At 39.1% G+C, this 25,786-nt stretch overlaps 2 protein-coding genes across 4 annotated transcripts in view; one reads left to right on the forward strand and one right to left on the reverse strand.

The window, feature by feature from the left end:
* REDIC1 (regulator of DNA class I crossover intermediates 1) overlaps window positions 1–18,317 on the reverse strand; it is a 47,126-nt gene extending 28,809 nt beyond the window's left edge. Inside the window, exons 1-2 of the mRNA XM_084748254.1 lie at window positions 18,180–18,317; window positions 817–856 (exon numbers count right to left, since the gene is read on the reverse strand). Coding sequence (XP_084604380.1) covers window positions 817–856; window positions 18,180–18,202 — 63 coding nt within the window. The 5' untranslated portion in view covers window positions 18,203–18,317. The remainder of the gene's footprint in view (window positions 1–816; window positions 857–18,179) is intronic.
* A 140-nt stretch (window positions 18,318–18,457) lies between these two features.
* ABCD2 (ATP binding cassette subfamily D member 2) overlaps window positions 18,458–25,786 on the forward strand; it is a 49,392-nt gene continuing 42,063 nt past the window's right edge. The window contains exon 1 of one of the 3 annotated variants that reach the window (XM_084750840.1): window positions 18,458–18,479. Coding sequence is in view for 2 of the 3 variants with exons in the window: in XM_084750839.1 (XP_084606965.1) it covers window positions 24,786–25,724 (939 nt within the window). In the remaining variant the exon portion in view is untranslated. Of the gene's footprint in view, window positions 18,480–24,573; window positions 25,725–25,786 lie in introns of those variants that run through there. The other 2 variants (XM_084750839.1, XM_084750838.1) reach the window with 2 other exon arrangements.

Raw genomic sequence — 25,786 nt, forward strand, 5'->3', positions numbered from 1 at the left:
TTAGATATATCAATGACCATTCTTTCCAAGATACAGTTGTAAGGTGTAATATAGAAATATGATCACTGGTTTTTCTTTTCTGAGATTATAATATAATTACATCATTTCACCCTCCCTTTTCCTCTCCCTAAGCTCCCTTGCTGTCTTTCAGATTCACATACATGTATGTATATACATTCATATTCCTAAGTATAACCTCCTCAGTCTCTACAATGTCACTCACATGTACGTTTTCAGGTATGGCCATTTGGAAATGGATAACCAGTTGGTATGCTCCTCCCCAAGGAAGACTATTTGTCTCTCAGAATTCCCTAGTTGCTTGTCGTCCTTTGTGTGGGGTTGAGGTCTTGTGGCTTCCCCCATGCAATATTGTTGTCCTTGTTCAGCTCATGTTTGGACGGTCATGCTGGTCATTACTGACCTTTCATCACAGTCCCCTCCTCCTCTCCATTGGTCCCACTCTCCCAATAGCTTACCCCCTTTCTCCCCTCTTATGCTCAGAAAAGGGGAGCCTCCTCCCATACAAACCCACCCCAGGCAACAGGGCCCATGTCAGAGACAACCCCTGCTCCACTTTCTACAGGACACACGTGAAGGCCCAGCTGCCCATCAGTTACATATGTGTCGGAGGCCTAGTTCCAGTTCATGCATGTTCTTTGGCTGGTGCTTCAGTCTCTATAAGCCCCTATGGGCCTAGGTTAGGTGACTCTGTTTGTCTTCTTGAGGGGGTGAATTTATTACTGGTAAAGAGTGATTCAGAGTTTAATGTTGCTTACTATTATAGGGCTAATATCTCTCAAATTATAATGCCCTTACCTTCTGTTTTCTTCTTTCTTGCTTTATCAGAACCCTGGTCCTAAAAATATAAAGAGATATACCACACAGTTATTAAAGAAACAGAGCATTTCAAACATGATTGCCATTTCAGTTGGAAACCTTAAATTAAAACTTTAAAATTTACCTATCGTAATATTTTCTAAAACTATGAAAATATTTTAAAGCGTCTATAGCATGTAATAGTTCACATAAGTTTCTTAGGAAGTCCAAAATACAATAAAATATTATAAGAATTAATAACAGGCAAAGTAAATCTGAGATAAACAAAAAGAAAGGAGTGCACTAGAAATGCCATATTACTGAACCGTTCTCATCTGATAGCAACAGTTTTAGTCAACAATTCTATTTCCTTTGCTTTTCTTTGCATTTCAACATTCAGGTGATATCACTTGGGAGCAGACAAAGGACATAAATCTCTTCAGGATCTAAGGAACTGTGGAATGTATTGCAGCATTAATATACCAGTTATCCCAGTACTGGGCATTATGGCACACACCCGTAAGTGCAGTAGTTGAGATGCTGAGGCAGGAAGAGCATGAATTTGAGGTTACTTTATAGCACAGAATTGCTCTGAAATACTCTGAGCCACATGGCAGGAGTACGACTCTAAAAATGCAAGGCCAAAGGCTTGCTAGCTCAAAGCCCCCAAAGCCAAAGGCCAAGGAACTAAAAAGCTCAAAGGCTAAAGAACTAAAAAGCTCCCTCTACCTATGCAGGCTGTCTTAAATACCCCTCAGCTCAAAGTCCCTCTTACTCTTCAATCCCTGTCAGCTGGTCTTGACATAGGGTTAATTTTAGTAAATCCTGTGTACAGAAAGCTCTTGAATCAAAGGTGTGCACTAGGGTTAAGCCACACTATAATCACCTATTTACAAAAACAGAGAGTTCTTGTATTAAAGGTGTGTGTTAGGGTTCAACCATGTTAAACAAAAGATAGGTTTTTACAGTTCACAATCTCGGGGATCACACTGGAATCAAATATCCTGCAACACTACCATTCACTAATCCTGTACGATACAAAATGGCGACAGAGTCACCAGAATATTTGAAGAGCTTTGTTGTCACCCTTTTCCTTGTACCAGACATTAGGATTGAAGATGCTGCTGCTCATATAAATGAATTAAATGCAATGGGTTTAATTGGGCTCTGAGGTAGCAAAGGCCAGGTGAAAGGAAACAATCAGACTTTCCATGGTCAATTGTATACATATTCAGAACTGAGAATGATTCTGGGAGACTCCAAGAAACTTTGTGACCCTCCAGTTAAGTTAAAGTAAGGGCCTATGGAAGTCAAGGGATTAACAGAGTTTCAGATGGAGTTTGACTCACAGTAGGTCTGGGAGTTCCCAAATTCATCCTTTAGTTTTTTCCCAAGCTCCAGAACGTATAATTGGGATAGATATACTTAGATATTGTGAGAATGCTCCCATTAGCATTCTGACATATGGAATAGGGCTATTATGGTTGAAAACGCCAAACGGAAGCTACTAGAGTTTCCTCTATCGAGGAAAATAGTGACGCTAATAAGGAATTGCATAAAGTAGTGCAACAATCAAGGACCTGAAAATGCATAGGTGGTGGGTCTCACTACATGTCCTTGCCAGTACAGAAGACAAATGGATCATGGAGAATTAATGACAGGTGACTATCAAAAAATCTTAATTAAGTAGTGATTACCATTGCAGCTGCTGTACTAGATTTGGTGTCATTACTTGAGCAGATTAACACATCTCCTGGTACGTAGTATGCAGATAGTATTCTAGCAAATGCCTTTTTCTTGGTACTTGCACATAAGGACCACCAGAAGCAATCTTTCAGCTGACAAGGCCATCGTATACCTTTACAGTTTTACTTCAATGACACATTAACTCTCCAGCCCCATGTCATAACTTACTTTGAAGGGATCTTGATCATCGTCTGTCTCTTCCACAAAATTTCACATTGGTCCATTATATTGATAACATTATACTGACTGGACCAAGTGTGCAAGGGGTAGAGAAACCGCTTTGTACTTGTTGGTAACACATATGCACATCAGAAGAAGGAAAATAAATCTAGCCAAATTTCAAAGAACTCTCTACCGCAGTAAAAATTCTTAGGAATCCAGTGGTATGGGGCATGCAGAGATATTCCTTCTAAAACTAAGGATAAGTTATTTCGCTTCACCCATTCCATCACCCAAAAAAGAGCACAACGTTTAGTGGGCCTCCTTGGACTCTGGAGACGGCACTTTCCTCACTTGGGTATGTTACTCTGGGCCATACACCTGGTGACTTAGAAAACTACTAGTTTTCAATGGGTCCTGGGATATGAGAAGCTCTTCAATAGGTTCAGGCTCCTATGTAGGCCAGTCTACCAGCTGGATTATATAATCCAGGAGACTTTATGGTGTTTGAGGTATCAGTAGCACATAGGAATGCTAGCTGGAGCCTCTAGAAGGCCCTTATATGTAAATCACAGAAGATTCTTTTGGGATTTTGGAGCAAGGCTCTACCATCATCTGCAGACTATTTTCTCTTTGACAGCTCTCGGCCTGTTTGGGGGCCTTAGTGGAGACTGAACATTTGACAACGGGCCACCGAGTTACCATGTAACCTGGACTGCCAATAAAGAGCTGGGTATTATCTGATCCACCAAGCCACAAAATAGGATGTACACAGTAGTAATCCATTATGAAACAGAAGTGGTATACATGTGATCAGGATTGAGCAGGTCCTGAAGGCACAAGCAAGTTACATGAAGGAGCTATCCAAACGCTTATTGTTTCTCTTCTGTTACACTGTCACCTGCTCCCAAGTATGCACCTATAGGTTCATGGGCATGTCCTAGGACCAGTTGGCTGGGAAAGTGAAGACTAGAGCCTTGTCTACTGATAGTTCTGCATGTTATACAGGCACCACCCAGAAATGGACAGCTACAGCATTGAAGCCCCATTCTGAACAACCCTGAAAGACATCAGGAAAGGGGAAATCTTCACAGTGGGCAGAACTTCAGTCAGTATACGTGGTCTTATGTTTTCTTTAGAAAGAAAATGACAAGATGTGCAATTTTTCACTGAATCATGGGCCAGGCTATAGCCAATGGATTGCCTGGATGGTCAGGACTAGGAAAGAGCATGACTGGAAAATTGGTGAGAAAGACATCTGGGCAAGTGTATATGAGCAGATCTCTGAAACTGGATGAAGAATGTAAAGATATGTGTGTTCCATATAAATGTTCATCAAAAGTGACTTCAGCATCTTAGTTCAATAATTAAGTAGATAGGATGACCCATTCTGTAGACAGTCAGCCTCTTCTCCCAGCCAGCCAGCCCTGTCACTGCCCAATAGATCCATGAACAAAGAGGTCATGTTGGCAAATACAGAGGTTATGAGTGGTCTTGATAACATGGACTGTCACTCACCGAAGCTGACCTGGTTACAGCTGCTGCTGACTGCCAGATCTGCCAACAGTGGAGGTCATCACAGAGGCCCAGATATGCCCCACAGTGAACAGCCAGCAGCCTGATGGTAGGTTAGCTTCACTGGACCACTTCCTCCATGGAAAGGACAATGCTTTGTGCCTATTGGAGTACATACTCATCCTGGCCATGCATTTGCCTTTCCTGCATGTATTGGTTCTGTCCAAATTACCATCTGTGGCCTCAAAGAATGCCTTATCCACTGTCATAGTATTCTGCATAGTATTGCTTCTAACCAAGAAACTCACTTCACAGTCAGAGAAATAAAACACTGGACCAACGATCATGGTGATGTTACCATGTTCCCACCATCCGGAAGCAGCTGGCCACATAGAAAATGAAATGGACTTTTGAAGAAACAGTTACAGCACTAGTAAGTTGTCAACAGAATGGAGGGCTGGGGCAGGGTTCTCTAGAAGATGGTATATATTCTTGGGATCGGTATCCAACATGTGGTATGGTTTCACCCATAGCCAAGATCCACAGCTCCAGAAATCATGGGGTAGAAAAGAGAAATGTTCCACTCATTATCACCCCTAGTGACCCACTAGGAATATTTTCCTTCCTGTTCTTGCAAACTTAAGTTCTGCTGGCCTAGAAATTTTGGTTCCAGAGAGGTAAGTGGTCTTACCAAGAGACACAACAAACGTTCCATTGAACTGGAAGATCAGACTTGCTCCTGGCTACTTTGAGCTTCTGATATCCTTAAGCCAACAGGCTAAGACAGGAATAACAGTGTTAGGAGGGTGACTGATCCAGATTACCATGGGGAAATTGGATTTCTTCTCCACAACGGAGCTAAGAAAGACTATGTCTGGAGTGCAGGAGATCCCTTAAGGCATCTCTTGGTGCCATGCCCTATGACTAAAGTCAATGGGAAACTACAACAGCCTAACCCAGGTGGGATGACAAAGGTATAGACCCTTAAGGTATGGGTCACTCTTCCATGAAAAGAACCTAGATCGGCTAAGGTGCTTTCCAAGGGTGGAGGAAATAAAGACGTCTTAGTAGAGGAAGGTGGTTATAAATAACAGCTAAAGCCACGTGATCAGTTATGGAAATGAGGATTATAATTATCATGGGTATTTCTTTCATATTTTTAAGAATGTGGTTCTACAAATATTTGTGTTTTCTGTCCTAGATTTCTTTATCATGAAATGTAACCCCAGTTAAGAAAACATCAATGGCTAACATATTTAACTTTGAGACACTAAAAGACTATCCCTCAAGGATCACTGCCACCAATTCTAAATTTGTTTGTTTGGTTGGTTTTTAGAGACAGGGTTTCTCTGTAATAGCCTTGGCTGTCCTGGAACTCTATTTGTAGAACAGGCTGGCCTCGAACTCATAGAGATCTGCCTGTCTCTCCCTCCCGAGTGCTGGAATTAAAGGGCCCGGCCCAATTCTAAATTTGTAATATGCTTGTGGTTATATAAAGAATAGTTGCATCGTATTAGGCATAATTGTGGCCTGGTTAAATATATAATGTGTTTGTGATTATACATGGGTTAGTTATGTCATGTTTTGTATTATTACAACCTGGCTATTGTTTTCACTTGGATATTAATCACAAAATAAGGAAATATGATTTGTGCCAAGTTGAAAAGGGGTGGACTTTTAATGATTATTCTTGGTTGTCAACTTCACTGCATCTGAAATTAACTAAAATCCAAAAGGCTGAAATACCTCTGAGAGATTTTTCTTCTTAATTAAATCATTTAAAATGGAAGGACCCACTTTTAATCCCATCTTTTGTGGTGGGAAGATACACCTTAGTCACTTTCTCTTCCATGTTGGAAGACCCAGCTTTAATCTGGGCCACACTTTCTGGTAATGGCCTATATAAAGGGCATGGAAAAAGGAAGCTTTCTTTCTTTGCCTACTTGCTCTTGGTCTTGCTCGAAAGTCCATTCTATCACTGGCATCAGAGCCTAAATCTTCAGGATTCTGGCACCTACTGAACAACAGCTGAAACATCCAGACTTGGGAACTGATCAGCTACTAGATTCTTGGACTTTCCATTGGTAGACAGCCACTGTTGGACTAGCAGGACCACAGCCTTTAAGCCACACATATATGTATACATACATGAGAATTTACTAGATACATGTGTGTATATACATATATAATATTTGTGTGTGTTATTCATTCCTATCAGTTATGTTCTTCTAGAGAACCCTAATTAATACATATGTATTTAATTATATTCTTAGAATACTTTATTTCAAAGCTGGGTGCAGTGGCACACACCTGTAATCCCAGCACTCAGGAGGCAGAGGTAGGCAGATCTCTATAAGCTCGAGGCCAGCCTGGTCTACAAAGTGAGTTGAGGACAGCCAAGGCTACACAGAAAAACCCAATCTCGAAAATTCAAAACAAGAACAAAAACAGAAACAAAAAATATTTGATTTCAAAATTGTTATATATAAGGGCCTGGAGAATGGCTCAGTAGGTAACAATACTTGCTGCCAAGCCTGATGATTGAGTTGAATTCTTGGAAAAACCTGTACAATGAATGGAAGGGGAGAACAAACTGTTGCCAAGTTTTCCTTTGACTTCCACTTGTATTCCTGACATGCACATACATGTAAGTGTGAATGAGCATGCACACACATGAGTATATGCTGCAGCTGCACACATGCACACACACAGAACAAATGAATACATACTCATTTTAATTGATATTTGAGTTTCTAATTTCTTTCATTTTAAGAAATCACTGAAGGAATTTTAAATTGAGATTAAAACAGAATTTCCAACAATTTCTGAAACTGTCAAAAGTATCTTCTGCGATTTTATACCACCTGTTCCTAGGAAGCAGCAGCCACAACATGGAAAGTTATCAACTCAAACTATCAAATAACTCTGAAATATTCTGGAGATATTCTCATCCTGTGGTATCAATTAAGATATTCTTTAAGCAAGAATTAACCAACATTTCTGTATCATTAGTATACAAATTTATTTTAATCTTTAATAAATGGTAAAAGTATATATACACAAAAGAATTGTTTTCAAATAATTTCTTTATGATTTATTATCATCAAATATCTTACTTAACTCTTTTATGTATCTATGTAACTGTGGTCATATGAAACCTTCTTGAAGAAAAGGAATTGAGAGTAGAAAAGTCTTTTATTATGAAATTTAAATTACAAGAGGCTTGGACATAGGCTTCAGTAGGAACAAGGCTCATCTGGCTATTTTGGAAAATTGATTTTTTTAAAGAAGTAGACAACAATAATCTATTATTTAATAGCAATTTTCCTAAATATCATCAGCTGCCATTATAGCTACATACTTAGGTAGAAATCAGTAGGCCATAACATATTCAGAGAACAAGTTACCAATTATTTATTCTGCATGAGAGCACAAACATATGATGCTTAGAGAATTCTGAAAAGGAGAAAAACAAATGGTTAAGAAATAGATCAAAAATGTTCATTGTCCCTAACAATTAGAAAAATGTCAGCCAAAACAACTGTAAGACTTCATCATATCCCAGTCAGAATGGTAAAGATTAACAAAGTAGCTGACAGCATGTACTGGTGGATGTGGTGAAATGTGAACCCTCATTCACCCTTGGTGGGACTGCAAACTGGTGCAAGCACTACACAAATCCGTACAGAGTTTTATCAGGGAACTAAAAATAAATCTACCATGAGACCCAGGTATACCTCTCTATGGCATATGCCCAAAGGACTTTACATCCTAGGCCTCAGCCATATACAAAGAACTACAGGCAACTAAAGAATACTAGGAGTGGGAGAAACAGTCTCCTCCAGGAAAGAGCACACCAAATTGTAGTCCAGCACCAAATGGTCAGCACTGGAAACATACATATAGGTGACATCATACAGACTGAGTAGGTAACATTAAGAATATATATACATACATACATACATACATACATACATGAATGCAGTAACAACTAATGAAAAATTATCCCCGAACTTGACAGAGGGGAAGGGGAGCATATAGGAGGGTGTGGAGAGAGAAGAGAAGAGAGACATGCTGCAATCACATTAAAATTTCAAAATAAAATGAGTTATAGATAGAAGGGAAGGAAGGAGAGAGGAATAAAGACAGGTGAAAAGAAAAACACGGTGATTACAGACATTCATATGAGAATTTCTGCCCCCTCCCTTATTCTAATAATAAGAAGTAAAAAGAATAACTCTCAAGAGACATTTCTCTTTTCTTTAATGGTTGTTAAAGAAATATTTAAAGAAAGATACAAAGTTGTAAAATCTACATTGCAGTATACTGATATCAAAACTATACTAGTAATTAAATACTGTGGACATTACACAAATGTCTTACATCATCAGTCTAAAATTCTTCCTTTGGTTTGGTTTTGCTTTTCAATTTTCAGTTTATCTTACTTTCCGAAAGATCAAGTGGCGTGCAAAACAAATTGTTTCATCATGTCAAGGTCCTCTAAATTTTACAAGTATAATTAAAGTTGGAAAACATAAGGAAATTAAGAGCTTTAACTACTAACTGGAAAACAACACTTTAAACTTGTGTTACACTGCTAATATAAATATTAGCCTAAGACATCAAAATGCAACATTACAAATAGACTTATTAAGATTCAAGACAGTATCTAGCCTAGAAAAAGTAGTTACATTGGCTTTCTAAAAAACTAAAGCAGGCCATCCTGATGTGTCAGGAATAGTAATGGTAAATATCAGAATGTCGTGTCTTTAAGCCATAAAAACATGTTTGGAAACACACGAACTACAAAAGAAAGGCATTAAGAAAAAAACTATAAAACCAATAAAGAAGAAAGCTGAGTAGTGGAATGCAGAGCCTATTTAAAATAACTTCTCAGAGATTAAATTTCAGTATTTTAACACAGAAACACTATTTTAAACTACAGGCTATACTCATAAACACAAAATACCCAGTCTATACTGGAAAGGATTTTAGAATGTGAGTGACATTCTAATATGAAAGTTTATTTCAGGATATTCACATTATCATTAAATCAAAAGAAATAAGAATTTATCCCTAGATCGAACTAAGTGTAAAAAAACAAAAACAACTAACAAAATGACAGGAAAATACACCTTTCAATAACTCTATTCATGATATTAATTCCCAGTTCAAAAGGTACAGACAAGTAAATTGCAAAAACAGAACCGTCTACTTGTTGTCTCTAATAAATGTACCTTACCATCCAAACCAGACACTGCCAAAGTGTAAAACAGTGGGAAAAACACATGACACTCAGAAATAAATAAATGTCACTGTGCTAATAGCTGGCAAAGTAGACATCAAAGTAAAACTAGTCATGCCACACTATCAAAGAACTACCTGGTCCAGAGGATGTTACAGTTCTGAGCAGTATGTAGCAAAATGGGTACACCTAATTCTATACTACAAATAGTATCAGAAATAAAGTCACAGATTAACCCTAATACACTACTAGCGGATGGCATCAATATCCTATGCTCACCAACAAACAGGCCATGCCAACAAAAATCAGAAACATATAAGTGAAATAACATCATGGATCAAATGATTTTACCAGACATCTATGGATCAGTCTGTTAAAACACTGCAGAATATAATATCTTTCTCAGAAACTCGTGCAACTTTCTGTGAAACAAATTCAGTCAGAAAGTACCCGACGATTATCCTGATCTTCATAGTTCTTTTCATTGACTACTTTCGTGTTTGGCTTGTTCTTGTTTTTCTAAAGCCCTAAGGTATATTGTTTTATCTCATATATTTTATATGTTATGCTTTCATTTTCGAGACTAGGAATTTTTTTTACTTTGTCAACCCCATTCGTCATTGAACGGTATATTCTGTGATCTCTATGTTCATGTATGTTCTATAGTTTTTCTTGTTGATATCTACCTTTAATCCATTAGGGTCAAAGAGGAAACAAAAAATTATTTCGATTCTCCTGTACTTGTTCAAACTTGCTTGTATCTTATGAATCCAACAGAAGAATTCACACTTGGTATTAGTCACAAGCCCAGAGCTGGGGAAGTGTCTTCACTCAGAGAAGCACTGAGGCTGCCCAAAAGTTTGAAAACAAGTTATACACCATGGATCCCAGTGCCTCTTGGGGCTATAGCATTTCTTTCAAGTACCCTGAGTGGGACTTCACCCAGGAAGACCTTAGAGAATGAGACATTCCCTAGTGTGCCTGGTGGAGAACTAAAAATACCCGGGCCGAGTCCCTCAATTATATTAAACTAGCTACCATGGACCAGGGGGTACAAGAGATCCATACGGCCTTGGGAAGACTAAAAGAATATCCTACAAGTTATAATGGCACGGAAGGATGGATAGTTCTTAAAGATGAACTCATCACCCAGTCAGGTCTGGACATTTGCCAGAGGCTTCTAAAAGTAATCACCTCCACTGGTTATAATTAATAGCAAATAGAGGAAATAAAACCCAAAGAAACACAAAAAGAGGAAAAACAAATCCATCTCTTGGATACCCTGCAGACAGGAACAGGATCACCATACCTAGGAAATTGTCACATCTGCCAGAGATTAGGCCATAGGAAACAAGAGTGCCTGAAGAAAGGCCAGCCATGGAGGTTTTCCAATAATGTGGCAAATGAGACATTAGTGACAGGACTGTCATGAGAAATAAAATAGTCCAGGACAAACATGATGGCTGAGACCTTTTGACCCGCCAATCAAACGACTTTCAGCTTCTGCTGGCACCAGGAACCCCCACTGTCATAACAGTACAGACCTGAGGGTAATTACTGACACCGCACTTTTAGGGTCACTGCATGCCCAGTGTACATGTGTGTCTCTTACTCTGTTCCTACATTTGCACCTCAGAAAGTGACCAAAAGCCTTATGTCATGGAATTAGAATAGAAGGAAGGCCTTAGATCAACTGTGTCAGAGCCTCCTATTTCATCTCTGTGAAACTTGGAGTCTTTGCTCACCCCATTCTACTGTAGACACAACACCCTATTCCCTTGTTGGATGAAGCAACCTGACTAAGTGATGGTAAAACTGGATTTTACAGACCTTACAGAGACTCATTTCTCAAGGTTTAGCCTGGCTTTCATCCCCATTTCCCCTTACAAGGCTGGAAAAGCTGGCCAGTGACCCAAATTTCTGGGATAAGAATCCCTAGTGGGGAAAAACCTGTGCCACAAGTAAAACATCAGCTAAAATAACCTTCAATGTTCTCCCATGTTCCGTTCAGGAAATATTAGGCATACGTCATCCTGTCAGCCATCAACATGGGTTTTGGTATTTGATAATTCTCCATAGAACGCCTCCACCTTAGCTTGCCTTGGTCACATTGTTTTTATCACAGAAATAGAAAAGTAACTAAGTCAGATACTTCAGAACAAAGGTCCTCAGTTAGCTAACTAAAAGTAGACCCCCTACATCTACCGCAGCCTTGGCCCAACTAGACAAACCAATCCAACTTTATACCACTTTATGAAGAATGGCCTTAGGAGTTCTTACTCTGAAACTCTGGCCCACCTGCACAGCACACAGGGCACCTATCTAAAACCACACTCTGTGGCACAGAGCTGGCATGCACATCTCAGGGCTCTGGCTTCAGAATCACTACAAGTTAAGGGCCCAGTATCCTTTGGGGAACATCCTTGTTCTCCTGCTCTATCCATGCTAACCTAAATGTCTCTTTATTAAAGTATATAAGACATTTCTAAAAGCAGATATGTCTGTCAGCATGATTCTCCATGACCATGGTACTCACTACCATACACTCAAGACCTTATAAATTTAAGCTATCAAATGGTGACCCTTTGAAATAATATCTTCCCTCTCTGATAGCACTATGAGATGGGGAAAGAATGTTTCTGTCTCTTGTAAATACCTGTTTCCAATGCACAGCACAGCAGGTGGTGAGAGTCATGTGAACAAATTTGCATATTGAGGACAAATGTTCTGGATTCAGCCATATGTTACTGGACTCAGTAGAGAGTCTCCAAATAAGTAAGTAAATTTGTTAGTGTGACTGTGCTTCATGATATTAAGAAAGACACTAAAGTAAAAGGAAACCAGTAAACAAGAGAAGTAAATATTAGAATGAATATTCCTTAGTAAAAAATATTTGTATATTGTAAAACTGTGTCCTGAGGTAAGATTGTTAAATAGTTCTAGAATGGGAAAGATGAGGACAAAGCTTAGAAGGCTAAGAAGGTCACAAAAGTTCTGAGTAGGTTATCTAAAGTTAAAAGATGAGATTTTGATATAATATACATGATGATTAAAAGGTTATTAAAATCTCTAAGGCCAATGTGCAATCCTTTTTTTAAAAAAAAATCAATGGTGTTCTCTTAAGTTATTGCTCTGCTCTTCACGGAATTTAGAACTGGCTTTAAAAAACAGAAAGCGTGTGTGATCAGCATAACTAGGATGGCTGAGTCTTAACAAAGTCTAGATTTGTTTTAAAGATTGATTTTTCCCCAGGATTCATCCAGGTACTGCACAAAAGCTAAATGTTGCTCATGTGCTTTGGGAGCTGGCACAGCAGCTTCTGTGTGCTTTCCTGTCAGATCCAGCTTGAGTGCTTCTAGTCCAGTATCCAAAGTGCATATTGTCTTCAGAAATAGGGGCTTACCTTCCACCTGAAAGGCCATCAAAAGCAACAATAGCCTGTAATGTTTGTGGAATCTCTTGGGCTCTCTTGGCCAACAACTCAAAAGGGAGCTTCTTAGACCTAGTGTTGGGGTTTTTTGTTAGCTCCTAGAGGAAGTATTGTCAACCCAGAAGGAAATTTTTTGTTTACAATCCATACACATATTATATTTCATATATTTTAGGTGGGTAATGATTCCTTTCAGGCGTCCTTACTGGTATTTTACCCTCCTTCTTTATCTTCTTCCCTCCCTAATTAAAGCCCCCTCTGTTTTTGCTATTCCCCCACTTCAAAGCACATATGCCCTGCTATTTCCTGCACTATTGCTCCCCTCATGTGACTCTTACTTTCCTGGTTTCTGCAGTTCCTCCATGTTACACTCACATGTGAAATATGGAGCTAAGAACCACAAATAAAAGAGAACATGTGACATTTGTCTTTTTGGATCCAATTTACTTCACATTATATTATCTTTTCTAGCTCTATCAATTAACCTGAAATTTCATGTAAGAAAATATCCCTTCATATGTGTGTGTGTATGTGTATATATGTGTATGTGTATATGTGTGTATGTGTATATATGTGTGTATATACGTGTGTATGTGTGTATATGTGTGTATGTGTGTGTATGTGTATATATGTGTATGTGTGTGTATGTGTGTATGTGTGTATGTGTATATGTGTGTGTGTGTGTGTGTGTGTGTGTGTGTGTGTGTGTGTGTGTGTGTGTTTTGAGATAGAGGCCATGAATTAAGAGAGAGCAAGGGAGTATATGGGAGTGGTTGGAAAAAATATAGTAAAGGAGGAAAATGATGTAATTATCTTTAATTTCAAATATAAAAATAATTTTTGAAAGGATAAATATACCAGACTGAAGGTAACTAACCTTCTCAGTCTTTATTAACCATACTTGGAAGCATATGCCTCTGTGGACTGAAAAATATTTTTAAGTGCTTCTTGGCCATTTGAGACTTCTCTGCTGAAAATTCTTTGTTTAGCTGTGCCCCATTTTTTAATTGGGTTATTTTGTTTGTTGGTGGGTTTTTTTTTTTTTTTTTTTTTTAGTTCTTTATATTTTTTTAATATTAGCCCTTTATCAGCTTAGGGTTGGTGGAGATCTTTTCCCAATCTGTAGAATGCTGTTCTGTTCTATTGACAGTGAAGATCTTTTCCCAATCTGTAGACTGCTGTTTTGTTCTACTGACAGTGTCTTTTGCCTTACAGAAGTTTTTCAGTTTCAAGAGGTTCCATTTATCAGTTGTTAACCTTAGAGCCTGAGCTGTTAGTGTTCTGTTCAGGAAACTGTCTCCTGTGCCACTGAGTTCAAGGCTGATTCCCATTTTCTGTACTAATAGATTTAGTCTATCTGGTTTTATGTTGATGTTTTTTATTCACTTGGACTTGAGTTTTGTACAGGGTGATAAATATGGGTCTATTTGCATTTTTTACATGTAGACACCCAGTCAGACCAGCACCATTTGTTGAAGATGCTTTCTTCTTTCCATTGTATTACTTTGGCTCCTTTGTCAAAAACCAAGTGTCTGTAGGTATATGGGTTTATTTCTGGGTCTTCCATTCGATTCTATTGATCAACCAGTCTATTTCTATGCCAGTCCCATGCAGTTTATATTACTGTTGCTCTGCAGTATAGCTTGAAGTCAGAGATGGAGATACTTCTAAAAGTTTTATTATTGCAGAGTACTGCTTTAGCTACACCTAGCTACACCACTCTTAGGCATATACCCAAAAGATGTTCAATCAGTGTACATTCTACAGAGGAGAGTCAGGACATGGTCCCTTTTCATTCAAAGGAATGGTCAGTGAGACCCTGAGTCATGTAGAAATAATGCAACATTTTTGAAGGCTAAAGGAGCCAGGGATTGTCCATATTATCAACTAATTCTTACGGAACAAACCCTCAACTGACCTTGACAATAAAAATTACTGATTTTTACCACATTTATGGTCTTAAACAACCAAGAGGAAAGTGTAGCCCAATACTAAAACGACAAGCATGTTCATTCAACATGACAAGGAATCGTATTAGAGTTAAATCTTACGAGATCTTATTTGGATGACCATTTCTCACCAATGATTTTCTTCTTGATAAGGAAATGCTGACCAGATACAGCACATTAGAACCTTGGCTCAACAACAAGCACCAATGACACCCACAGCCAAGACACAGACCCACTACTAATCTAACCTGAAAATTGAATGATGGCTAAATCTTAATATTTCTTTCTTGCTCCCTCCCTAGAACCTACCTAGGAGGGAACACATATTATGATACTAGCCAGTGCATAATTCACCTTCCTCAAAGATTACAGTGGAAATTATCAAAGGAGTTCAGGACACTTTTCACTTCCGCAGGGCAAGCTGTATTCTTTTTGCAAAGGGACATTATCTCTCAGGCCTGTGAATTTTCCTCAAGATGGGTGGCTAGATCTGGTGAGGTATCCTTTGCAGAAACACAGCCAAAACCTGAGGAGGATGGGGCCTGTGATTGGATTTCATCCAACTGCCTCTTGTGATGGATAGACATAACTCTTAGTGACAACTGACATCTTTCCTACATGGACTGAGGCATTTCCCTCACAGGAATGCCTCAAATCCAAGAATCAGTATCAAACTTCATGTACAAATGCTCTTTGCCCATACAATTTCCTCTACAACTTGGCTCAATGCATGAACATAAAAGATTCATGTTCTATCCCAATTCACACAGCCTGTGATCGCCACAAAGTATATTAAGACATATGCCAATTAAATTTGGATAATATATAGTCATACTAGAACTACAGAAAAATATTATATTTTTCTAGCATAATCCTAGATTGTACCACTTTCATAATTTATCCCAACAACATTCCAACCTATATACTACTAATACTATAAACTAATAGAAAACATTACTGTTACTGGGTGACTTGTGTATTTGAATGGCTCTTCACTAACAAACAACTTTTACTTTTCTGTCTCTCAAACTCACTCTCAAAAAACACATACACCGTTTCAAGTTTTATCTCCAAATACTTATATATAGTTTAATCTCCAAATACTTATATAAGTTTTATATAATATATAGTTTTATCTCCAAATACTTATATAATGTTTTTGTTTTGTCATTTCCATCTACCTGTCTTCTCTTCTCATTAGCCATACTGCCTGCTAATCTAGTTTATGATCCACTATTATTCATATCATTTGCTTTTGTGTCATGAATTTGAGTCCCTAATCTTAAACATTTTCAAAAGTAATACTTTTCTTCTTCAATGAATAGTAAAGCCTCAGAAAATGACTAGTTTTCACCTTGTACTTGTGTGCTTGATACCTGCACCACATCCACAGTGCTGCAGTGACAAGATCATCATCAGTCTGCTGGTATCTTCCTCTTTTGCAACTGTCTTCATGCCTAACTAGGAAACTAGGAAATAAAGTATTTTTCCTAGTTAAACAATGTTTCTACCTGTCTTCAAATTTGAAGGTCTAATTAGGAAAATTCAGGGTCTTGGCAGTTATTTTTTTCTATCAAGAGGGAAAAAATTAGAGTATAGGTCAATATTTAATTTTGTCAGGAAAAGACCAAGAAGGGTAGGGAGCATTTTAATATCCTTAAATTAAGAAACACGTTATTTTAGAAGGTTTAAACATCCATTAATTGGAAATATTGGTAATGCTGTGAACTATTAAGTTTCAACTACAGGAACCTGGAACTACTGTCACATACACCTGAGTTTGAGGTTGCTTAAACAATTTACACTTGAGATTTTGCCTAAAATGAAATGTTACATCTGGCAAAGACACAAAAAAAACTAAACTAAAACATTAATTCCAACAAGATAACCCATTTAAGTGAAAGGCTTATTTGTGTAGCTACAAGCCCTGTCCCTCATAAAAGATATTTTATGTGGGACTGAAAGAATCTCTAAATCAGAAAGCTCTTAAAGGTAAATTGTCATTTGTGTTTAACGAGAGAAGCTGTAAAGACCTTTCAGCTGTAAAACTGTGATGCTGTCCAATCAAGCAATTTTGCAGAACAAAATAAAATAAAAAAATTACTATATCATTTCCAATGAGCACATGTTATCAGAGGACTTCTACCCAAAAAATAAACTTACTGTAGCATGCTCATTCATGTAACAACAACAACAGCTTCTGTTGTAAGGAAACAGTCATCTGAGTCCAGACATCTCAAGGACAATTTCTACATCTTGCTGGCAGGGTCAAACTAAGTTCATGTTCCCAGGCCCAGGGACCTAATCCTAACCTGATTGATGGACACTCTCTTGCTCAACCCCTCATGCCAAAATATGATTGGACAATGCTACAGCCCATAAATCGGCTCCCCCTCAATTTATGGTTTCATCCTTTAAACATGCTGTACAACGTCCTTTCAGCATCGACGTTCAGCTCCTAAGTCTATGTGGCCTCCTGATCTATTATCAGTAGCGGCTTGATTACAGTAAACTGTCCTCTGCATTGACCTGATGTTTGAGTTATGTTGGAATTAAGTGGACCCCACAACAACACATATGTATCGATCAAATAAATCATCATCAACACGTTTGATCAAATTAACTTAGCCTTACACGATTTCCACCCTAGTGCATTTAAAGTCAACTACAATGAACAGTTATATAAAATAGTGAATTTATATTGAATGTTGTATGTGATTAATCCTGAATACAGAACAAATCAGGTATCTTCTTTACTCAACCTAAGTGTTCGCTGCATTTGTCTTTTTTAAAACAAGCTCTGAGCTGGGGGGGAGGGGGGGTTATATGCCTGTTAGCCCAGCTCTGTAGAAGCTGAACAGTAAGATTATTGAGTTCCAGATTATCCTAGGCTAACTAGTGAGACCTTCTCTAAAAACAAACCAGACTAATAATGATAACTCCCTTTAAAAATACGATTTGGCGGATCGCTGTGAGTTCGCGGCCAGCCCGGTCTACAAAGCGAGTCTAGGACAGCCTAGGCTAGGAAAATCTGCTGCCTTCCCATTTCTAAATACAACTGGGAATAGAGTTGTTTCAAAATTCACATGTAGACTGTATCCCATGTCGAGGCGTCCTCGGATGCCTGGGATGGAGGAAAAGCAGCTGCAACCTCGCCCCGCCCACTGCGGCTACTTGGAGAGGAAAACAGAGTTTATTTAGGACCCTCGTACTGAGGCCTCCATCCTGGGATTTAGTAGTGAAGGCCCTGGAGGTCTGGGATTAACAGCCTTACCCCAGAACCACACGGGCTGGGTCACAAGGAGCGCGCACACCTTACCGGGAGCCGCCAACCCAGTTCATCTCTCCAGAGCTTCCCACGCAGGACCGACCCTCGCAGCTCGCAACTCCGCGCACGCCACAGCACGCGAAGGGACAGTGGCCTGGGCCTCTCCCGACAGCCACTGCGTGAGAACGCCTTCCGGTGTGGCACGAAGACCCACCCCCACCCCCACCCTCGGTGCGCTTCCGGTTTGGCAGCCATGACTGCCTTGCATTCCGTCGGCTTCTGTGCTGGAGCACTAGTTCACAGGCTGAGCTTGGAAAGGCTGCCCGCCACTCCAAATACCTGAATCCGAAGGTAGCGTTGTCATTCCAAGTTGTCACGCCGGACCCAAGTTCTTAACATGAATTGGTAGTGCAATTTTCATATTTAGAAAGCATTGTTGAGAAGAAAAGTCACACGAGACGAATTTACTGTCGTGTACCTTTTGCGAATTCCTCAAAGAGCTTTACAGAGCTTTGATCAGCTGTGAAAAGTCCTGGGACTTGAATTCCTTTTTAAACAAACAAAATCCAAAAACAAAATAAAAAAAAAATGGACTTTTCTACTCAGTTCTGTCTAGTTTTGTCTTCATAAAAATTTTTCTTACGAACTATCCATTTGGGTTAAAAACAAGAAGTTTCTTGTTCCAAATAAATGCACAGAGTAACTTTTTTTTCAAATTGACATTTCTTTCTAGAAGTGATGTTGAAATATGATGCTTATCTAAATTACTAAGAAATAGTACCTTAGAGGGGCTGGGAGATGGCTCAGTATTTAAGAGTACTATGTGTTATTCCAAAGGATGCAGGTTCAATTCCCAGCACCCACAAGGCAGCTCACAAGTGTCTGTAATGCCAGTTCCATGGGATTTAATACATTCACATCAAATTAAATAAGTTATTTTTTTAAAAAAAGAAAAAGTACCTAGAATAAATATATCTTATCTAAGAGTGTTAATCCTAATTTTTATAACAACCCCTACAACACAAAATTTTATCTGTAATTGTATCAAAATAGGTGAATTCAGCATTTCAGAAAAGTCATCGGCAATGGAGTGCTTATTGATTTTTTATTTTTTATTTTTATTTTTTTTTGTTAACCGTACCATGAAGGCAGATACAATAGACCTGCATCTCCAAATTATGTTCAAAACCTTTAACTAACTGAAAGGGGAAACTTTTTTTTTTTTATTAATTTATTCAGATTACAACTCAATTGTTTGAAAGGAGAAACTTAGCTAATACAATGTCTTTTATTTTCCCCCTTTTGCCTGGAGGTACAAAAGGTTCTCTTGTTTCCTGAGACAGGAGACGTATGGAGAGCCTAAACAAACTATTCCTTCTCCCTAACTAAGACTCCTTCTTTTGTTTCTGATTACAAGGGTGCAGTGGGAGTGTGAAACAGGCTGCAGAATTAACACTGAGACACACATTGACACAAGTGATTGCTGAGTTTTCCTTCACAGCAATGAAATCTCTGTAGGAACATGGATTCAGTTGAAATATTAACCGGTGATGTTATTGTCAATGTTGTTTATGCCTTTAATAATTAAGACTCATAAAGGATACACAGAATTTATGCGCCACTATTTAAGGGGCAGTATATCAACTAGGTAATCTTTTTGGATTTGGAGGCAACTCAAGAAAGCAATATTGTACTGATAAAATACGATTTAGCTTTTGTTGAGAAAAAAAACATAAGCCACTCAAACTTCTTAAAACTTAAATAATGTATCTTTTATTTCTAAAGATTTTATGCTGATTTATAATGGAAACATAGGCAAACTGTATCATATATTTATCTCTCTATATATAGTTCTCTTCACTAGAAAGATGCTTGTTTTATACTTTATGAAACATTTTGTATATAAATATATATAATTTCCAGTTCTGATGTTGACATTGATGATCCATGAGACTATCACACTTTTTAGAGCAGGGTGATTTAATTACTGCATTTAGAAAATTTTTAAATAAATTTTTATTTTATTGAACGTAGATGGATGGGTGTGTTGCCTTGCCTGTACGTGTGTGTGTATACCATTTTCATGGCTAATATCCTCAGAGGATCATGGGATCCCCTCGAACTGGAGTTACAGACAGTTGTGAGTTACCATGTGGTACTGAGAACTTGAGTCCTCTGCAAGAGCAGCCAGTGCTCTTAACTGCTTAGACATCTTTCCAGTCTCCTGCACTTCCAAATTTTAAAAATTAACGTCAAATTATTTTTCTCAGATTATTTCTCCCATTGAGAAAATGTTATCCCCTTGAAAAAGTATTTCCCATATAAAAGTACATAAAGTTTAGATGCTTGAGTGAAATTTTAATAATGCTTACTACAGTAACAAGTGTTTGTTTCACGTCGTTTTTATCTCCTAGTTGGGAATTTAAACTAAAATTAATTTTATCATTGCTTTAATTGTTTACTACCAATATTTTTAAAAAGTTTAAAACCTCATAACATTCTTAATGTCATACTTTAAAGAACGTGTAACCATGCAGTGTCTAACAAAAGGAATCCATTTTGAACATTCATTTTGATGGCTTTATTACCGGTCAAAGAGAAAGTAGACTACCACAAAACTAATTAGAATGCATATGTTATTTTGTTTGTTCTCTTGATGTATGTAACAAAGAGATATAACTAACATGAGAAGTATGGAGCTTCCACTGGTATAACATAACATACTATTTTACAAAACCCCATTTTAATAGTCAGGTGTGTCCTGCAACACAACAATTAAAAGCACAGTATAGTAGATACATGAACCAGTAACACAGTTCTTATAAGCTAGTTAGTATATGGTATTTGTGTCATACAGTATCTAGGAGCACAGTAAGTCTCTTTACCACATCATGAATTTGAGTACAAAAGTAATGATTTATGCTACAACCCTTATGGCTACAATGTCAATAGGCAATAGGGAAATTTTCAGTTCTTAAATTTTCATGGGACCATTTACCTGTGATCCATCGTTGACTGGAATGTTTTGTGGATGTTTCCTATCTTCTTTCTTTTCATATTGGATCCTTCCTTTGCCCTATCTGAAGCCTTGAACCTAGTCTTACATTTTAGGACCCATCTTCCCCAAACCCGTGGTTAAATTATCATAGTTGGGACTGAGCTAAACTGGCTCTCAAGTCAAATCAAACACTGACCTTTTTTCATAAGCTCTAGTAACTGACCTTCAGCCTTCTTGTACTACAATTCTCATGTCAGGACTTCTTTTAATCTTGATTTTTTTTTTTCTTACTTATTTTTCTCGCAAGTCTCTCACCTCTGAAATTCAAAGGCTGCTTCTGGTACCCCATCATACACCAATATAGTTATTATCTGGCCTACTGTCTTAGAGCTTTTATTGCTGTGAACAGATAGGACCATGGCAACTCTTATAAAGAAAATCACTTCACTGGGGCTGGCTTACAGTTCAGAGGTTTAGCCCATTATTGTCATGGTGAGAAGCAGGGCATCACACAGACAGACATGGTGCTGGAGAGGTAGCTAAGAGTTCCAAATCCAAAGGAAGCGGAAGAGAGAGACAGAGACAGAGACACAGAGAGAGACAGAGACAGAGACAGAGACAGAGACAGAGACACAGAGAGAGACACAGAGAGAGACTGGGCCTGGCTTGAACATTTGAAACCTCAAAGCTCACCCTCCAGTGACTCACTTCCTCCAACAAGGCCACACCTCCTTAGTGCCGTTTCCTCATGACCAAGCATTCAAAGACATGAGTCTGTGGGGGCCGTTACTATAACAACCACCACACCTACCTAGTAAACCTAGGTGGTGTTGTATTTACATGGTTAGTGTTCTTTCAACCTAAATTTCCTGCCCCTTCTCTGATATGGCTATTTCTTGTCTGGCAGTGATGTAAGCTACTTCCTTCAACTCCCAGCTTCTGTCTAACCCAGGCATCCAGCCTGAATGAACACCCTGCCATTACCCCCAGTATGGCGTATCCTAACCCCTGTCCTTTTCAATTACAGTTGACCCTTCTATATTTAGCTACCAGAAGATGTGGCATAAATTATTTACTTTTATATGTGTAAAAACAGTCTTATTTTCCACACATCAGTAGCAAGGTCCAAGACCCAAGGAATAAAATATTTTGTCGATAGCTATGATGACTCAGTGTTCTTCACATTTGGGCTTAGAAAATCAATCCTTTCCCCAGTGCTGTGAATCGAAAAATCCAATGCCCCAAGCATGCTAGGCAAGCACTTTAAACACAGAACCACGCAACAACCCAGAAAGTCCTTTTTTTTTTTAATCTTTAACTTTTTAAGTTAAAATATATTTACAGCCCCACCAAACTTTTCCTCCCTCTCACCCCTGCAATGTCACCAAATGCCTCTCAAATTCATAGCCTCTTTTTTCTTTAATTGTTATTGTTTTATACACACATACACACACACACACGGGGTGGGGGAAACATAAATAAAATCTGTTGTGTCTGTTTAGTGTTGCGTTGTACGTATATGATTTCAGGGTTGAGCACTTAGTTAGCATAGGATAACCAGTTAGCATAGGATAACTAGTTAGCATAGGATAACCAGTTAAGGGTTTCATTCACCCCTGGGAAGACTATTTCTCCCTCTCTCAGTTTTCCCTAGTTACCTGTAGTTCTTTGTCTAGGGGTAGGGTCCCCTTGAGAGTTCTTCTTCCACATTAGCATGCCTATTGGTTTTGTGTTTGTTTGGGTCCTGTTTAAGCAGCTATGCAGTTAAGGGATCATCAGTGAAGCCTCCCAATTATTTCTAGGAGACACACTCTCCCAGCAGATTTTTCTGATCTTCTGGCTCTTCAGCCTTCTCACCAGTCCACCTTGATATTCCCTGAGCCTAAGGTGCAAGATATATTCATTGGCAGCCCAGGAAGTCTTAACAGCGTGGTTGAGAGTGCTGCTCACATGGCCAAAAACCCAAAGACAAGGGCATGTATTTGTCACTCATATATTGGTAAATCTGTTGAGTAAAATGCAAACAAGTGATATTTGTATAACAATTCTTAGAATTAATATATGTATAATGAAGAGCTTAAAATGACACTGTTAAGATAACGTTCTTGTAAAAGTAAGGGAAAGTCTTTGATTTGTGACTAACGGAACAATGAGATCACCCAACATTGGGCACATATTCTAGCACAGAGGTTTGAAGACGTCCAGATAAAATGATTCTTAGCTTAAAGGTCACCTAACATGTAGAAGGTTAAAAGGTGCATTTCTAACTTGCCATGCTGTGCTCCAGCTTAAACGCACAACTCCTGGATAAGTCCATTGGAGGAAAGGCGGAAGAGAAAGCAGAAAAGGACTCTATCATTCTAAACTATTTTTGTCTTGCCTTTAAAATGACCTTCACATTTTTAAAAATACACAAAGTTTTACTTGATTGTTGATCTTTATGTCTTCCACTGGGAATGTGAATAATTTTTAAACGTTCTTGATTTTAAGAAAATCCTAAAATTTTTCATAGGAAGAAGCCAGCAGTAACCTCTGAGCCTAAACAAAAAATTTTTTTAAAAAAAATTGCCTTGAAGGAATACATCATTAAAAGACCTGTTTGTTTGGTTTTTTAAAAAATCATCTCATTCCAGCTCAAATCCCAGCTGATTAAATTCTTATTATAGGCTACGTTATCTCCAAATGAAAACACAAGAGAGATTTTTTTAAGGCACTTTGTAAACAAGTTAAGTGTGTCAGATCAACATTGCTAAACCTGACAATCCTAAAGCAGGAAGATTTTTATTATCAGAGCAAGTTAACACAGGGGAGAATCGCGGGCAGGGGCGGGGCGGGGTGTGGGTAGCGGGTAACTGTTTTCTGTAATACACAAGCTTGCCTCCAAGCTGATTTACAAAGGACACTCTCAGTGGCTATCTATTCATTCTGGGAATTATCTGAGAAAACAGAAACAAGGGCGGCACTGGGGGCGGGGGGAACACGAGGTCTTCAGGACAAAACATTCTCAAGGTTCTGTGTTTGCTACTTTGTTTCGTGGCTCTAGAGCTTATCACTCTCTTGTCCGACTCCCTTCCTTGACCGGTTCCTTTAACCCTCTCGAGACTCCACGCCTCCTCTCTGGGCTCATTAAAGCTGCTGTAAATCTTCCTTTCTGTCTGCCCTTCCTCTTGTAGAAGACAGGATGTATATTCTGAAACTTCTGAGGGGTTGCGAAGTGACGCTGAGCATGCTCAGTAGCTCAATGGGAAGCTTTTTTTTTTTTCCTCCAGCAGCTTGACCTGATTCGACCTCTCCAGAAATAGATGTTTAACTCTCTGAACTCCTGTTTAAGTATAGAATTTGTTTAGGCTCTTTCTTCATTTTTAAGGTTCAGAGGGAAGGGGCGAAGAGTCCAGGGTCTCACCGCCCTCGCAGCCAATGAGAAGCCCGGGGGAGGAGCCTTCGCCAGCTCTGTCTTCTGAGGGACTTACCCCCCAGTGGATGCGGTGGAGTTTGAGCTCTGCTGCATCCGTCACTCAAGAACAAAATAAGAGTAGAGGAGACAGGCTGCGGAACATGGGAGGCTGTGGGGTTTTCTGAGACGTTTGCTGGGCTTTCCGCGGAGCATGAGCTTTTAAAACGAATTCTTTTTAAAGAAACCCATTTGTGTAGCTGGAAAGATGATACACATGCTAAATGCAGCAGCCTATCGGGTGAAATGGACCAGATCCGGTGCTGCTAAAAGGGCTGCCTGCCTGGTGGCTGCGGCATATGCTCTGAAAACCCTCTACCCCATCGTTGGCAAGCGTTTAAAGCAGCCTGGCCACAAGAAGACGAAAGCAGCAGCTCACTCGCCCGCAGAGAACAGAGAAGTACTGCAGAGCACAGACATCGGCTGTAAAAAGCCTGCGCCGGGACTGAATGCAGATTTTTTCAAACAGCTACTCGAACTTCGGAAAATCCTCTTTCCAAAACTTGTGACCACTGAGACGGGGTGGCTCTGCCTCCACTCTGTGGCTCTCGTTTCTAGAACATTTCTGTCTATTTATGTGGCTGGTCTAGACGGTAAAATCGTGAAAAGCATCGTGGAGAAGAAGCCTCGGAGTTTCATCATCAAATTGATCAAGTGGCTTATGATTGCCATCCCTGCCACCTTTGTCAACAGCGCCATCAGGTACCTGGAGTGCAAACTGGCTTTGGCTTTCAGGACTCGCTTAGTAGACCATGCCTATGAAACCTACTTTGCGAATCAGACTTATTATAAGGTGATAAATATGGACGGGAGGCTGGCGAACCCTGACCAGTCTCTTACTGAAGACATTATGATGTTCTCGCAGTCTGTAGCTCACTTGTATTCCAACCTTACAAAACCCATTTTAGATGTAATCCTAACCTCCTATACGCTCATCCGGACGGCTACATCCAGGGGAGCAAGCCCAATAGGGCCCACGCTGTTAGCAGGACTTGTGGTGTATGCCACCGCTAAAGTACTGAAAGCTTGCTCGCCCAAATTTGGTACACTGGTGGCTGAAGAAGCTCATAGGAAAGGCTATTTGCGGTATGTTCACTCCAGAATCATAGCCAATGTGGAAGAAATTGCCTTCTACAGAGGACATAAGGTAAGACAGACATTAAAGCAAGGGGTGAAACGTGAGACCGATCAAGCACCCACTGCACCGCT

The sequence above is a fragment of the Acomys minous genome, assembly GCF_964271855.1.
Source record: "Acomys minous genome assembly, chromosome: 12".
Lineage (NCBI taxonomy): Eukaryota > Metazoa > Chordata > Mammalia > Rodentia > Muridae > Acomys > Acomys minous.